This window comes from Trichoplusia ni, chromosome 23 (genome assembly GCF_003590095.1).
Source record: "Trichoplusia ni isolate ovarian cell line Hi5 chromosome 23, tn1, whole genome shotgun sequence".
NCBI classification, from domain to species: Eukaryota; Metazoa; Arthropoda; class Insecta; order Lepidoptera; family Noctuidae; genus Trichoplusia; species Trichoplusia ni.
This window is the reverse complement of record NC_039500.1, coordinates 1,791,010-1,806,165: the sequence shown is the minus strand read 5'-3', so window position 1 is coordinate 1,806,165 and position 15,156 is coordinate 1,791,010. Positions and strand designations below refer to the sequence as shown.

Here is a 15,156-nt window from a genome sequence, read left to right as displayed (position 1 = left end):
ATATTTACAGTTTACTTATAAACTACTTACTTACTAATAATTTTTCGTAGATATAAAAATATTTTGATTTTTGATAAGTTTTGAAAACTACCAGAAAAATATATTTCTTATTGTTTAAACTTGTAAGTATAATTAAAAGTATTTTATCTAAGAACAGAGTTACTTAATTTGCCTCCTTTGTGTGAAAATTAGGTAATGACAAAAGAAAACATCCTTTTTGATATTATGTATATTATGTATTACAATTAGGAAATTATTCACAAGTTAATTAAAATAAACAAAACCATAAATTAATGAATTCAAAGTGTGCTTCTCTCATCATTTGGTGTTTGACCCAAGCCTTTGGCAACTTCGCTTATGCATAACCATTGTCCGTCTGTCCCTTCTCTCCACAGGCTGACCTTGTTGTCTCCTCCTGAGACAGCCAGAATGTTGCCGGTAAGAGACCAGCTCACGCTCCATACAACATCATCAAAAGTGTTCAGTATAGTTGGGGTCCAGGATACATTATCATCACTAGTCCAGATGACAACCCGTTTATCCTGGGAACAGCTGGCAATCATGGATCGCTGCAGTCCCAGAGATGGGGCCCATGCTACGTCCCGCACCCAGTCCATGTGCATTTCTAATCTGTTCTCTTCTACCCAGGTGTCACCTTGTTCCCTCCAAATCTGAAATTTAAATTATATTTAAGTAAATACCTAACCTTAAAATATATTAATACAAGTTTACTTTAGATTAGAAAAACATTCATTTCAATCAAGAGTAATTTAGAATTCAATTATATAAATTGTTAATTCAATTATAATGTGTTGAATGGGTAATTCAATTGGGTAGGTAATTATAGAGATAATAGTGTTTTGTTATTAATAACAATACAAACCAAACCTACTTTTATCAAGTTGTCACATCCTCCAGTGACTATCCTCTTTACAGCTTCCTTATTGCTAAGCGGGTCCAAGTTCAAATCAGCGGATATAGCGGGGCACCAGCTGACAGAGTTCACTCCAATGGCGTGAGCTCCGGGTACCTTCTTAACATCCCAGTTGCCACCATCCTGCGAGTAGGTAATGATGGACAGAGATCCGTCAGAGCTGCAGCACGCCAGAATCAGGCCATACTCGGCGGGAGCCCAAGCAATAGAGTTAACAGAGCTTTCATGCCCGGTGTATTCATACAACTTTGTCCAGTCTCTCTCTGACTCTTTCCATATGATAACTTTTCTATCGTAAGAGCACGACGCCAATAAGTTACCGTATTTAGGATGGGCCCATGCAACCTGCCACACAGGTCCATAGTGTCCTTTCAGATCTGCAGCAAGGGTTTGTGTACCACTCTTGATGTCGTAAATCTTAACTGAATTATCCGAAGAACAGGTCGCTAGCCTCAACCCGTAGTAATCCAGCTCAGCATCGTGTATCATATCCTCGTGACCCGTATCAATTGTGTTTAGAACGGTAATCATTTTTGAATATATTTATGAAATTCAGAAAAATTTACAAATTAACCAAGACCGGACTCGCGAGTAGCTTGCCAGCTGTCAAACGGTTGACGTGGAATCAAGATTGCCACACTTAAATGTATGTTGATTTATTATGTCGCAATCGATTTGTAAATAGTCTATCATTTAGAAATACATTTAATTATATTTGTTCTTTTATTTAACTAACTGCGTTTAGACTATCCAGTGTCATTTCTCAGACTTATTGGGAAATTAATTAAAAAACATTTGATTTTCACAAAATATTTTACTACAACTGCAACATTACTTTAAAATGTCAACAGAAAGTTCGGAAAGCAAATTCCATAGCTAAAATCTGAAAATATTGATGAGATAATAAGCCGTAAATTATGTTAGTTATTTTTTATTTAAAATAATAAAATGTCGTCAAACGAAGAAGGGTTCTTTGACAACATTCATCATCTTCTACAACAAGACTATCGTGGAGTGAATGTAAGTGCGGTTGGTGAAATTAGTTGATAAATAGTTTGCAGATGATTATCACTTGGCAAATGTTTACAGATAGCGGTTTATGCTCTCGCGACTGCAGGATTGGCTGTGTCCATACATAAAATACGTCCGGTATGTTCTATTCTTTTTTATATTAGTTAAAATTCATATTACATAATAACATTTATATGTACATTTAAAAATTAGGTTAGCAAGTTCTCAAAAGCAACAAAAGTTCCTGATCACTTCATCCGAAAACATGAGCCGTTGAAAGGGAATTATGTTGGTGTGCAGCACTCTCCAGTCCGCATCTTAGTGAACCACAGAGCTCCTATTTACTTACCTCTGTGGCATTCTGCAAAACCTCCTCTTCCAGTCAAGGTTAGTAGGTGTTTACAAAATCACCCAAAACTTGTCCTACTTGGATGGATGCCAAATTGATGATTGTGTTTTGTTTAGTTATGGGGAGTAGAAGTTGCGAGTGGGAATGCCGTCAGCTGGCTGGAGTGTGTTGGGAAAGGCCAGCAAGTCACTCTGAGACCTATTGGAAGAGATAATGAGGACCTTGTCTCCACTGTGACAGTACATTTACCAGGGAAAAAGGTGAGATGGTACATTGGTTCAATACCTTCATTTTAATGTTTGCTAATTTATGCATTTATACAATATCCATGTAAGCTTTCTTATAAGAATTTTGCTTTTACTTTTCAAAGATGGCCAATTGCTTGAATAATCAGTCATGGTTATGTAGCATGAAATTAATGTTTACTCCTATGATTGAGTTACAAAAGTGAATCTTATTCCCAGTTAAATAGGTTTTGTACTGTATAATTAATTAATTGTAAAGCTTATTTCTTCATAAAGCTCTTTATAGGCTAAACACGAGAATGGAGTTACTATGTATATTAAATTGTATGTATGAGATATTTGGATGACCTTTGACTTTGATAAGTTCATTCAACTGAAGCTTCTCTTGGAATAGAATTTTAAGTTTTTTTTATTGTGTTCCAGCCAAAAACAACTGAGAATCTAGACATTGGACAAAGGCTTGTTGAGCTTGGATTTGCGAAGGTATCAATACCAAAAAATTTGAAAAAAAATACGATGGAGGCAAAACTGGCGACAGTGCTGCAGTCAGCTGAGGCGAGAGCTAAGAACTACCGCACCGGTATCTGGTCTGACAACCTGCCGCCCTTGCCCGCATATGTAATATACTGGAGAAAGGGATCAAAGCTCACTGTAGAGATAGTAGGCTTAACATTTAAGAAATTCTTCCAAGTTTTATCACTAGCTTCAAAAGGTGCCTTATCAGGAGTCAAGGCTATAGCTACGCGACCCTTCAGGGCAAACCCCAAACAAGTACAAACTACATGAAAGCATTTATTTATACAAGGCGATACTTAAATTCTAGTTATTAGTACTGAATGCACTACGACTGTAATTTTTCAGGTACTCTGAAGCTAGAGGTGAAACTTCCATTTGTTTAAAAGTGTCAAAAATATTCATCTCTTTTGTATATAATGTTGGCAATAAAATGTTACTATTTAAACACTGTAGTTTGATAATTAACAAAGGCGAATTATGTAAAAAAGCACTTTATTCAAATTAAATATTATATATTACATTAAAATATATATCTTAATTAAAATAGCAAAAGGAAAAGTACAGCTAAACAATCTATTGAATAAAACCTTCCAACCATTATTTGTAATGATGTAACACCTTAATTTCGCCCTAATATAAAAATAAATCGTCACTTTTAGATGTAAACAAATGTACAAGGTAATTTACGAAAAAATACTGTTTCATTCCAACTGAACGTCGAAGTAGGTATCGTAGTCGCGGATATAAAAATACAAAAAGCAAGTCTGACCCCCTGTGGAGGTGACGCACCAGTGTTAAAATGATCGAAAAATATAGTAGGTGGGCGACGGGCTGCCCCACGCGCGGCACTGGCGGCGTGCGGACTGATGTCGAACTGATGGTGGTTGAGCGTACGTAGGGTCTCACTGGATTACAATACTTTCTGATATAGCTCGCGATGTGTGGAGCGTGTAGGTCCGGCGAGGGCGCTGCGCCTGCGCCGTCAGAGCAAGCTGCAGCGCGACAGCCACGACGTGGGCTTGCGCTGCGGCTCGTTGCGCAGCTGGTGGCCGCCGGACCGCGCGCCCGCCGGGTTGCTCGCCTCCTACACACACAGGCACACGTTACTCGCACGTCACAACCAAAACTATTCTTTGCTAGTACAACACAAGTAGTAAGCTAACACAAACAAAAATAGATTGCGCAGACAGGCTGAGTTTATACGATCTTGACATTCGTTACGATTGCAAGATGATTAATCAACGTTGTTGGAAGCAAATCAACTGCGTGCTTTGTGTCTATTAACTCGCAAGATCGCCTTTGCCCGCAATGTGCGCGTATATTATTGGCTGTCAATTACAGATCACGCATGCAACGCTTTTAAGTATTATAGCATGTAAATTTGCATGTTATATATTGTAGATTCAGGCAATAACCAAACTCATATTTATTTGCAAATCAAAACAGTAAAACAAGCTCCGTGTAAAAGAAAAAGTGTGAGCGCAATTCGCTAAGAAAAATACAATCAATTTAAGCCAGTACTTTCCCTAATCGTAGGACAATGCTTATCTCATGTTAAAACATATAGATTACGTACTATTAATTTAAAACGTAATTTTATTAAGTCAACAATACTTGCGCGTGACGGATGTTTCCATACAAGACTATCAATCGATCTTACTACAGTTCAGCCTGGTTATCTCAAGTACTTCTTATCTAGTCTATTCTATTACAATTTCTACATAACTCTCATAAAATCTTAGTATTAATCTATAAGATTAACACTGACCAGGAAGCGTATAAGGAGTTGTAAATGCTCTGATCATTCGGCGATTATTTTTAACTGCTTGCTGTCTATAGCGACAGTAATTGAACAAAATTAAAACATTAACATAATGTGGCTAAGAAAAGCTATCTAATTGCTACTAGCTGGTCTACACACAACAGAGTATTACTTGAGTAACAACTTATTTTTTTTATTTATTGAAATCACCTGTTGCATCTTCCACAGATAACGTCATATAAGTAATATAGTGTCTCGGTAACTCATACTTTATTAAAAAACAATATTCTCGAATCACTACTGGATTAGCCTTTCTAAAAGCGTGTTCCAATAAACTTTTTAATGTAACAACTTGCAAACATCAAACTTGTCCAACAAGTTTCCCTAACAAGTATCATTGCTTCGTCTTAAATTACTCCTACAGTAATAAAATTACTGCCAAAATACTCGTCTACATTACATTAATCTTTACATGCAGGTTTAATATCTATAGTTACATGTTAATAATACATAACGATACATAGCAAGCATCTAATTGGTTTAGCTATAATCAGTGATTAAAAGTTTTTGCGCGCAAATCTGCGAAGCGAACAAAAAATACGGCAAATAAAACTACTACACTTGAATATCCTTTACCTTCTGTTTTTGTAAGATTAGCATGGAACAAAAGAAATTATTTTAGAGATAGGTATCACAATATTCTACTACATATAAAATAGGTTCACATATTGAAAGCCTATCAAAAAAATAAAGGTTTAATATTGATTTGACAAGTATATGTAGTGGAAAATGAGTAGTTTGAAAATTCTTATGAGTCACAAGTGTGAATAATGCCTAACTTGTTGATGGCGTATCGTTTTGACGATCGGAGGCCATAATTATCACCATGTGGGGGCATGAGCTTTGTTAGTCATTAGGTGCTTTACATTTAACGACTCTAGTACAAAGGAGTTTAATTTTTATACCGCGAAGGTTCCATAATATGCCAAATTACACCGATACATAAAACAGTCATGTGTGGATCTCACACATATTTGTCCTATTCCGGCATCGATCCCGGAACCCTGCGTTTCGGTAGTCATTGCCGAAAATTACATTTAAGAATTATTTTTTAATCAATCTGAACAATAAATGCTTAGACTTAGTTTAGATAATTATAGATAGGAACTGTTTCTACTTCCATGGCTACATAAACACATATTTGGCCGTGTTTGTCATGTGGATGCCTGCGTCTCATTACGATAATTTATTCAGTAGGCGGTGCGGGATCACAAATAGTCGGCTTTTATGAAAAAGACCTTGACTCAATTGTTACACACGGACCGATGTAAATAGCGCACATTCGGTGAAAGTAGGTGTGTGCGTTTCCTGTGCCAATAGCCCTTGATAAATATCAATTGGGAAGTAAGACTGTTGTTTAATCCTTATACAATTTTGAATGACTTTCAACTATAACGAGACTTTTAAGTTGTTTTCATCTAGTACACTGCAAAATTAAAATATGCATAAATACAGTTTTAAGTACCCCAAGCAAAGATAAATGAGTACAAATATTCCATAAAAATATCGCATACAAGATTGCACTTCACCATACCAACAATCAAAGTACTGTATTATGTAGTATCAATATATTACACTTTTCAACTGATAAGAAAATTCCAAATGACGTAACGTGTCCTGTGTTTATTGACATGTGAATAAGCAATAAAATTTTCCTCAAGAATCAAAGACTAAAATAATACAATAGGATGATTGCCAAGTGCCGAAGGAATGTGAAATAATTGTTAAAACAAACTTTAGACTAAGGGGAAATACTTTAATAATCATTAATTATCATCTAGTTACTTTTTTAATTCATTGACAATTCCAACAATTTATTAGATAAGGTGTTTCGGTATAATATAGACAAATTGTTCCAGGAAAATACGTAAATATACAAGCTCAATTATTAATTATTAATATTAGTTCTAATTATGGATTCTCTAGGTCACCTATCCTTAGAGCAAATATCATTCAGAGTAATCACAGTTAGTTTTTGTTTAGTATGACTGTAATCAAATATACTAAAAAGACTAACAGCTTATCTAGGGGATAAAATAAATCCTACAAGTTTTAAAAGGACTTTTTATACAGTAATGGGGAAATATAGGACAGCTTACCTGTTTTTTCTCCATCTTTGCTTTGATGTCCCTTGCTAAAGTATAAAACGCCGACTCTACATTTAAGGAGTCCTTCGCCGAAGTTTCTATAAATTTAATCTGATATTCTACAGCTAACTGTTCACCCCTTTCTTTTGACACCTAGAAATGTAATTAAAAAAACACATTAAAAAGCTATTTGTGTATGTTTAGCACAAGTTTTAAACAATTAAACCTGAATTTTAATATCATATAACTTATTCATTCTCTATTGCATCTCCTATTCTCAATTTTTTTTGGAAGTTTATCTTAAAGAAAATATTAAATTGTATTCACTGTTATTCAGCACATCATATTTAGTTAGAAATAATCATAAAGATACCACAAAATACATAAACTCTATTATCCAAGGTTTTTTTTAGCACATTCATAGTTTATATTAATAAATAAATCCCCTAATATGTAAATTACAGCAATTGATAAAATAATGTAAAACCATGAGTCAATCATTGAACTGCAAGTTTATTTGCCACTTATCAAATACATTAGTAACATTATTGTTATAGATAGTGGTTTAATAATGTGTTTTAATTTTTATATAAACATATGAATATTTGTTCTCTTGGGCAGTAGTAAAAGTTAACTTTTTAATTAAAAAATACTTTAATACCTTATGAATTATAACACTTAATACATCTGCATCAGGCTAAAAGATAAATAATATACCAAATAACGTTAAAAAAGTAACCATCAGAAAAACTCTTTCAGAACAAATAATGGACAGATATGCACATTTATTTCTATTTATATATAGATAAAACAACATTAGGTTATCCTCATACATTTATAATTCAAAGTGGAGACAAAGTATTATTGATTTTAGATGAGCTGTCCAAGGATTTGCAGGGTTCATTGGCCTATGAACTTTATTGTTACCTGTTTTTTGTCTGAACCAGTATATTGCTTGGTCATTTGTCAGGCAAAGAAATAGATTATACAGCCTTAAATTAAACCTTGAATATTAAATACTCCTTACCTGTCTTTTAGCTTCTAAATCACACTTGTTCCCAAGGATCATCTTTTCTACATCGGCACTGGCATTCTCTTCAATATTCCTGATCCAATTCTTAATATTTTCAAAGCTCTTTTCATTTGTTACATCGTAAACAAGCATTATGCCCATTGATCCCCGGTAATATGCCGTTGTGATTGTACGAAATCGTTCTTGGCCTGCGGTGTCCCTGCAATGCAAAAAAATAAAATGTAGGTATTTGGTATAACAGGTTTTAATTAATAAATACCAGATTAATAATCATTTTATTAAATCATCAAAACTACTAGATAATGTCCAGTTATTACCTGTAAATGCATTACACACTCATTTTAACACTTAATATAGATAACAAATATCAGATTAGTTATACAGCATGAGTGTAGAATACAAGAGCAGTGCAAATGTAAATTGGTGTTTTGTTCTCTGGCTGTCCTATAGAACAACAGCACTGACCATTGTGTAGATGTACTGAAGGAAGTGCATATTATACTAGCCTCATTACTCATTTACGATTGCAAAACCAGCCGCTAACTTTAACTGGACCGCGCCTTTCAATAGACCTCATTTAATAACAAAAATAAAAACAAAAATAATTAATAAACTCTACTCACCATATTTGTAATTTTACTTTTTTGCCGTCAAGATCTATCGTACGAATTTTAAAGTCAATACCTGAAACCAACAGTCCGCTGTTATTTGGGAGTCAACTAATTAATTAGTGTGTATGATGTCATGAACTCTCGATTCGTTTTAATTCGATAAGGGCTCCATTTATCTAGCCACCGCGCCCTATCCGCCATATATATACCACGATAAAAAATAGACACAATGAACATGGAAACAAAAAATCCTGTTCATGACAATATACGTAAAAAATTATCTGACAATAACCTTTGATATAAAGACATGAATCAAAGTACTCACCAATAGTTGATATAAATGAAATATTGAAAGCATCTTCCGAAAATCTAAATAATATAGATGTCTTTCCCACTCCAGAATCACCTATCAAAAGTAATTTAAATAAATAATCGTACGTTTTTGCCATTTTTTACAACAATCTGATTACGATACACATACGTCTGCCATTCATTTGGCATTTTTGAGTAATCACTAGTGTGGTCAGCATTTTCGTCAAAATTTATGTTAATCGATTCTTTTACAAACTTTACACTAAACTAAATTTTATGAAAATTGCAATTATAGTGGTTAATAGCTCCTAAAATTGTTATTGTTCCTTCGGAATTTGTAATTAGGAAAATATTTAGTTTAAAAGCTATCCGAGATGACTTGTTCGATCGATAAAGGTTAATGATGCAATGATTCGTTGACTTTTTTGAATTTAATTATTATCACGACAAACGTAAGTAATTACACGGAAGTTTTTTACAACAATATTAGAAAATTAAAGAAATAAATCACAGAATCTATTTGATCACTTGACCCGAGCAACATTGAATTATGAATCTGTGGGGTCATCGACCCCACTATTTAGCCCTGTCTGGTTGTCATTCTATCTTATTGTCACTTTCTGACAGATTTTGAAATCACAGAAAGCTTCAGTATTTTAAGCGTCCGGCAAAGTTATTTTTACGTATGTTTACTTGGAATATGAAGTGAAGTGATTGTTTCTATAATATTAGTTCACAATGTTTTACCATGTAAGTATATAAATCTAGGTTTCTTGCACTTGGTATACGAATGGAATGGTTTTTTATACGCTTGTTTTGTAAACAAATGTTTCAGATATCTTTAGAGCATGAAATTCTGTTACACCCTCGATATTTCGGGCCGCAACTACTTGATATTGTTAAACAGAAGCTATACACGGAAGTTGAGGGGACATGCACTGGAAAGTAAGTTAAAAACATAGACTTGTATAGGTTATGTTGTTTTAACTTTTTTCTTTAACAAATCTAATTGAATCAATTTCATAAGGATTTAGTAATACTATAAATTATTATAGTATTAATTTAGTCTCAACAAATCAAAGTTTTCAGAATCTCACTTTAAACATTAATGAAATTAGATGCATACCTCCAAACCACATAAAGCGGTCTGTTGAGTGGCTGTGGTGTTGTTTATTTCTTCTCGTTTTCACTTTCAGGTATGGTTTCGTGATAGCAGTGACAGCAATAGACAGTATTGGAGCTGGTTTAATACAACCAGGGCAAGGGTTTGTGGTGTACCCTGTTAAGTACAAGGCAATTGTGTTCCGGCCATTTAAAGGAGAAGTGTTAGATGCTATAGTCACACAAGTTAATAAGGTAGACGATGCTTAGAGTATTAATGATTCACACATTTTGTATTTATTAATATAAACATTGATAAAAGTAACTAAAATCTTATAGGTATTTTATGTAAATGCATAACTGACATTGAATCCAACGCAAATGATAGAGCAATCTTTAAAAAATTGTAAAAATATCAAAATTTCTTGGTATTGTTCTAATTCTGCTTTATGTAAACATTTCTATATTCCTTATGACAATATAATGTTGTTAATTTACAAATTACAGGTTGGAATGTTTGCACAAATTGGCCCATTGAGCTGTTTTATTTCACATCATGTAAGTAGTTGATTATTATATTCATTAAGTCTAATCTGCCTTAGAACAAGGACTGAATAAAAATAACTGACACGGAAATCCACATTTAACTTGTTGCTTTTAGGAAAGAATCACCTTCCTTGTTGTAGTCTTGATATCCATTCATATTATACTAGTCAGGGAATCTCAATCTTTATGACTGTATTATAATTACTAGTTACCCTCTGTCACGGCATATTGCATGGGTCAACTGCTAAACCAAGTTTAATAATTTTTTTCATGATAACAGATGCCTGTGCTGAACTATGAATAATAAACTAACATTATATTTATTCCTTCAACTTAAAACCCTCTTTTTTTGCATTTTCCAGTCCATTCCAGCTGACATGGAGTTCTGTCCGAATGTGAACCCTCCATGTTACAAGAGCAAGCAAGAAGACAATGTTATACAGGAGGAGGATGTCATCAGGCTGAAGATAGTGGGGACCAGGGTCGACGCCACCGGCATTGTAAGTCATTACCACAAATAGTACTATCATCATGCACAATAACTTGTAAACAGCTTTTTTTTTAAATAAACGACTCCTGTGCGAGGAATTAAATCATGTGCAAAAAGCAACCACTCAGAACAAGTTTTCGTGGGTAACACAAAATGCTTGTCCTACGCGGGAATCGCCGCGCACAGTGGGTTAGGCGGTCACCACGCCAAACCCACTGTGCTTTTTGTAAGCTGCTAAGTTGGCTATGGAACTAAAACTGTTGAATAATGAACAATTTATGGGCACTTTGTCCTGATACATAAGGAAAAATATATTTATATTCCTTGCATTTTCATTAATCTTACTTTTTCTCTTCCAGTTCGCCATTGGAACATTGATGGATGACTACCTAGGATTAGTGACACAATAAATTTAATTATACATAAGTGTACAAAAAGATGATTTTTTAAATAAAATTACAAAACCACTTTGTAATCATTTATTTGGCATTCAAATAATAGGGTAAAATTCAATACACAATGTAACAAAAACAATTGCATCAAAAATGATAAAATATTTGGACACCTTCAGTCTATTCGGGCAGTATGTGTGGTGGTACAGGGGTCACGCCGCTGAGTGCGCAACTGTCGATGTTTCACTGACATTCATTAACCTATATTACTTTTAAACTTACGTCTACAAGAAACAATTCTATTTTGAAATACCGTCTATAGTATAGTGCTCAGTGTTAGTAAAAGTGCAGGTCACTAGTACAGGGCTGATGAAGTTTCTGCTGCAACTCACAGTAACAATAACTTGCGGAACATCGCCGCTCAAACTTCAGTCGGCTCTGTACTTGTCACGGACGCAAATCGATATAGTGGTGTAATTTATTAGCCGAGTATAATTGTGATTTAAAAGTATGTCATAATATTAAATAATTAATTGACTTAAATCAAGCCGAAAGCCAAATCAAACCGAATGCCAAACGTTCCAATAATTTAATATATTTTCAGCCTCTATGATATTACGAGAATTTCACGTCAATGAGTATACTATGTAAACTATATAATTATTTACAAATGTCTAATTGGAATCCATAAAAGATAAAAATATCCAAAGGGACGAGTCAAAGTCTTTGGTTCACCAATTATATACAAAGTTATCAAAATACATAATTAAAAATAAATAAACCTAATCAAATATTGCTCGTAAATCAAAATATGGCATCTAAATAAATAATACTCAATATGAGATCAGAAACACAAGCTAAGCAACTCTCGGATATCAAAGCACCAAAGAGGTCCAAAATAAAGCGTGTCCTCTATGTAAGAGTGAGGTATTGACGCGGTGTTGCACCAGTGTCTACTACAGATCGATTGACCAAATGCAAAGCACTGGTTCTGTTTGTCTACACGTGGAAGTGAAGGTTCTTTTGTATACAATGTAAGGATGTTAGAACAGCGCCACCTTTGTCAGTATGCAAACAGTGTCGAGGCACACACTTTCCATAGACAAACAGAGGCCAGCGTCACAATAACCTAGTGATACGAACAAAGTAAATTTATTACATTCCAATTAGCCCTAAAATATCAAATATATTTTTATTACAATAAAATATTGAGACATAACATTGTGCAATAGAGTAATATGCATGATAGATATACTATGAAACAATCAGTAATTATTTTGCAGTCACAATAAATTTGCACAAATCGCTCACTGAATTAACGCCTAATAATGTATGCTGATAGCCATAACAAGTAATAAATCGTTATTTTAATTGATTAACGCAATTCTGTATAGATTTATAAGTGTAAGCGTCTAATCAGCATCATTATGTCAGCTCTATACAAGGCACAAAACAAGGGTTTAGGATATAATATGCATACAGACAGATTAAACAAAGTATGTATATTATGTATATTATGTATATATCACTACATACAATTGAGACTACTATTAATATTTGGAGCGAATACATTTTATAGGATACAGTATAGGAATCAGAAATGTTACTATTTGACTGTGGAAGTACAGTCAGAGTGAGCGGGCTTGCATACAGGGTGAGGGCATTGCAAACTCTTCACTAGATACATACAGTTCTGTCTACCAAGAACGGTTCCGACATCAACTCTACTGTATACGCACATTGACGATCTAGTAGTTCCTCGTGCCCTCCAACCCAACCGCTGCATCACTCGGACTGTACCTTCCATACAGTCGTTACAAGTACTATCTACAACGAAGACGTCATCGCATAAACTACTTAGAGCGATTTACAGTGGGTTGGCTCTGCCGCTTGTATCGACATTCGAATAGTTGAGAGTTCACAACAAACACTTATAGTTCAAAAATGTCCATACAACGAGATCTTACATCACCAAAGACTAAAGGGGAATAAGATTGATTACTATCTACCACCAGATATAATGTAAACATCAACACTATTATTATTTGATATATCAATCTAATTGCAACATTTAATCTAATATATTTTAACAGTAATAATACTGGAATAATTTTATAGTGAGGAGTTCAATAGATCGGAATATAACATTTATTTTATAATAGTGGTTAAAATTTTATCGTTTACTGGCTATGAAGGTATGTGGATTAATTAATGTTTGCTTCCCCGTCTTTCTGGCAAATTAAATCGTCCATACTGACACTCAAAACCGAACACCACTTGATCAATCCTGTTGCTGTGAAGTAAATGCAGTATATTCGTTCGTGATTTGATATTTAACTAATTGTAATATAAATAAGGAGTGTTAAAATCGCGCGACAGTGGCGCCACCACCACCGCGCTTGGGACATTGAGCTAACGCTTCCGCATTAAGATTCATTTACTTGTCGCAACCAACATTCTCATCTCCTGCGACTGGCATCCCCTCCCTTGTTCGAACCGCGAGCGTACAGACTCCAAAGAGACAATATCACGTCTATCTAACAACGACTTAACGTATCCTTGGAGTCATTACTAATTAATTTTAGCTTTTGTAGCTAAAACAGCACTCCCGTATATTTACTTAAGATACTCGGAAACTGATTGGAAGACTCCAACAATAAAGGTGAAATAAAACGTCTCGAATAGATTTAGTCATCAAACAAAGTACTGTGTACTAAGTAACATCTACTTATAAATTCAATAAAAGATATTCGAGATATTTTGAATGTTTAAAATGTGTGTACGTGGAGTGTCGTGATCGGTCGCGCATCGAACAGTTCCGTCCGGTCCGGGTCCGGGGCGCGAGCGCGCTCAGCGCCGGACGTGGAAGCACTGGCACTAGGCGGCCGGGTGTCACGAGGCCGCCGGCGCCGCGCCCGGGCCCACCGCCGGGGACACCGGCCCGCGCACCGCCTCGATGTAGTCCTTGATCAGCGTCGCGATCTGGTACGCCTGCACGACAACACACAAACATTAAAATGGGTCACAATCTATGATTATTCTATAGATAGTTAAAAAGGTTATTACAAAAGTGCTGTATGCTTAAAATACAGTAAAATAATCTACATGAAAAATAGGCAATTTTCCTTTCAAAATCAAAATACCAATATCAGATCAAGATGCAAAAAGACCAATACAAACTATTACTTTTTACGTCTTCAGTTATCTAATCAAAGTCAAATTCTTAATTTCAATTAGACCAGTATATGGCAATTTTGAACGTCGAACAATTTATTTATACAATATTAAAATCTAAAGTGTCAGTCTGTCGGTCAGTCTCCTATTGATGGTAAAAGTGTAGAGTTGGTACCTGGTCAGTGGAGAGCACGAGCTTGGCGTGCTTGCGGTCCGCGCGCGTGACGAGCAGAAGCGCGCGCGGCGCGGGCGACACGGCCAGCAGCTGGTCGTGGTCGTGCGACACTAGCGCCGCGCGGGATCCGCGTCGCAGCAGCGTCAGCCCGCGCGCGTCCACCGCCAGCCACAGCGCGCGAGGCCAGTTCGATGTGAACGATTGCTGCATATTACATACATGTTATTAAATCATAAAACGAGTTTGTAAATAAATTATATTTCACCCAAACTTATATACATGTAAATTTATTTGGATATATTTATTTACGTATTTTATTTTGTGTATCATTGATTTAAGAAACTTTGACAAAAAGTTA

At 35.0% G+C, this 15,156-nt stretch overlaps 4 protein-coding genes and 1 pseudogene across 5 annotated transcripts; 2 read left to right on the top strand and 3 right to left on the bottom strand.

The window, feature by feature from the left end:
• Positions 1-152: 152 nt before the first annotated feature.
• LOC113505023 (protein SEC13 homolog) lies at positions 153-1,557 on the bottom strand. The gene is made up of 2 exons (XM_026887542.1): positions 893-1,557; positions 153-671 (listed from the first exon to the last, which is right to left on the bottom strand). Exons 1-2 carry the CDS (start codon positions 1,463-1,465, stop codon positions 300-302), a joined length of 945 nt encoding a protein of 314 aa, XP_026743343.1. The 5' UTR covers positions 1,466-1,557; the 3' UTR covers positions 153-299.
• Positions 1,558-1,763: 206 nt separating this feature from the next.
• Positions 1,764-3,500, top strand: LOC113505025. The gene is made up of 5 exons (XM_026887543.1): positions 1,764-1,954; positions 2,024-2,083; positions 2,159-2,332; positions 2,411-2,554; positions 2,963-3,500. The coding sequence occupies exons 1-5, from the start codon at positions 1,883-1,885 to the stop codon at positions 3,323-3,325; spliced, it is 813 nt and encodes a 270-aa protein (XP_026743344.1). The 5' UTR covers positions 1,764-1,882; the 3' UTR covers positions 3,326-3,500.
• Positions 3,501-3,935: 435 nt separating this feature from the next.
• Positions 3,936-9,120, bottom strand: LOC113505027 (ras-related protein Rab-8A). Of its 2 annotated transcripts, XM_026887545.1 has the most exons (6): positions 8,934-9,120; positions 8,621-8,681; positions 7,992-8,196; positions 6,977-7,117; positions 5,454-5,456; positions 3,936-4,139 (listed from the first exon to the last, which is right to left on the bottom strand). In XM_026887545.1, exons 1-6 carry the CDS (start codon positions 9,055-9,057, stop codon positions 4,038-4,040), a joined length of 636 nt encoding a protein of 211 aa, XP_026743346.1. In that variant the 5' UTR covers positions 9,058-9,120; the 3' UTR covers positions 3,936-4,037. The 2 variants fall into 2 exon arrangements, with proteins under 2 accessions (XP_026743346.1, XP_026743348.1); XM_026887547.1 differs by lacking the exon at positions 5,454-5,456 and having other exon boundaries at positions 8,934-9,119.
• Positions 9,121-9,526: 406 nt separating this feature from the next.
• LOC113504932 (DNA-directed RNA polymerase II subunit RPB7) lies at positions 9,527-11,532 on the top strand. The gene is made up of 6 exons (XM_026887450.1): positions 9,527-9,670; positions 9,756-9,865; positions 10,117-10,276; positions 10,529-10,579; positions 10,930-11,067; positions 11,417-11,532. The coding sequence occupies exons 1-6, from the start codon at positions 9,659-9,661 to the stop codon at positions 11,465-11,467; spliced, it is 522 nt and encodes a 173-aa protein (XP_026743251.1). The 5' UTR covers positions 9,527-9,658; the 3' UTR covers positions 11,468-11,532.
• The window catches only part of LOC113504930, a 27,706-nt pseudogene continuing 24,072 nt past the window's right edge, over positions 11,523-15,156 (bottom strand).

Bases quoted from the DNA above. Each gene is read 5' to 3' on its own strand.
- LOC113505027 (XM_026887545.1), bottom strand. From the start codon at position 9,057: ATGGCAAAAACGTACGATTATTTATTTAAATTACTTTTGATAGGTGAT. The intron at 8,197-8,620 runs GTGAGTAGAGTT...TTTGCATTGCAG, and splicing joins AAAGTAAAATTACAAATATG to GGACACCGCAGGCCAAGAAC. The intron at 7,118-7,991 runs GTAAGGAGTATT...TTACATTTCTAG, and splicing joins ATTTAGAAGCTAAAAGACAG to GTGTCAAAAGAAAGGGGTGA.
- LOC113505023 (XM_026887542.1), bottom strand. From the start codon at position 1,465: ATGATTACCGTTCTAAACACAATTGATACGGGTCACGAGGATATGATA. The intron at 672-892 runs GTAGGTTTGGTT...TTTAAATTTCAG, and splicing joins GATGTGACAACTTGATAAAA to ATTTGGAGGGAACAAGGTGA.
- LOC113504932 (XM_026887450.1), top strand. The intron at 10,277-10,528 runs GTAGACGATGCT...TACAAATTACAG, and splicing joins TAGTCACACAAGTTAATAAG to GTTGGAATGTTTGCACAAAT. The intron at 10,580-10,929 runs GTAAGTAGTTGA...TGCATTTTCCAG, and splicing joins GCTGTTTTATTTCACATCAT to TCCATTCCAGCTGACATGGA.
- LOC113505025 (XM_026887543.1), top strand. From the start codon at position 1,883: ATGTCGTCAAACGAAGAAGGGTTCTTTGACAACATTCATCATCTTCTA. The intron at 2,084-2,158 runs GTATGTTCTATT...TTTAAAAATTAG, and splicing joins CCATACATAAAATACGTCCG to GTTAGCAAGTTCTCAAAAGC. The intron at 2,333-2,410 runs GTTAGTAGGTGT...TGTTTTGTTTAG, and splicing joins AACCTCCTCTTCCAGTCAAG to TTATGGGGAGTAGAAGTTGC.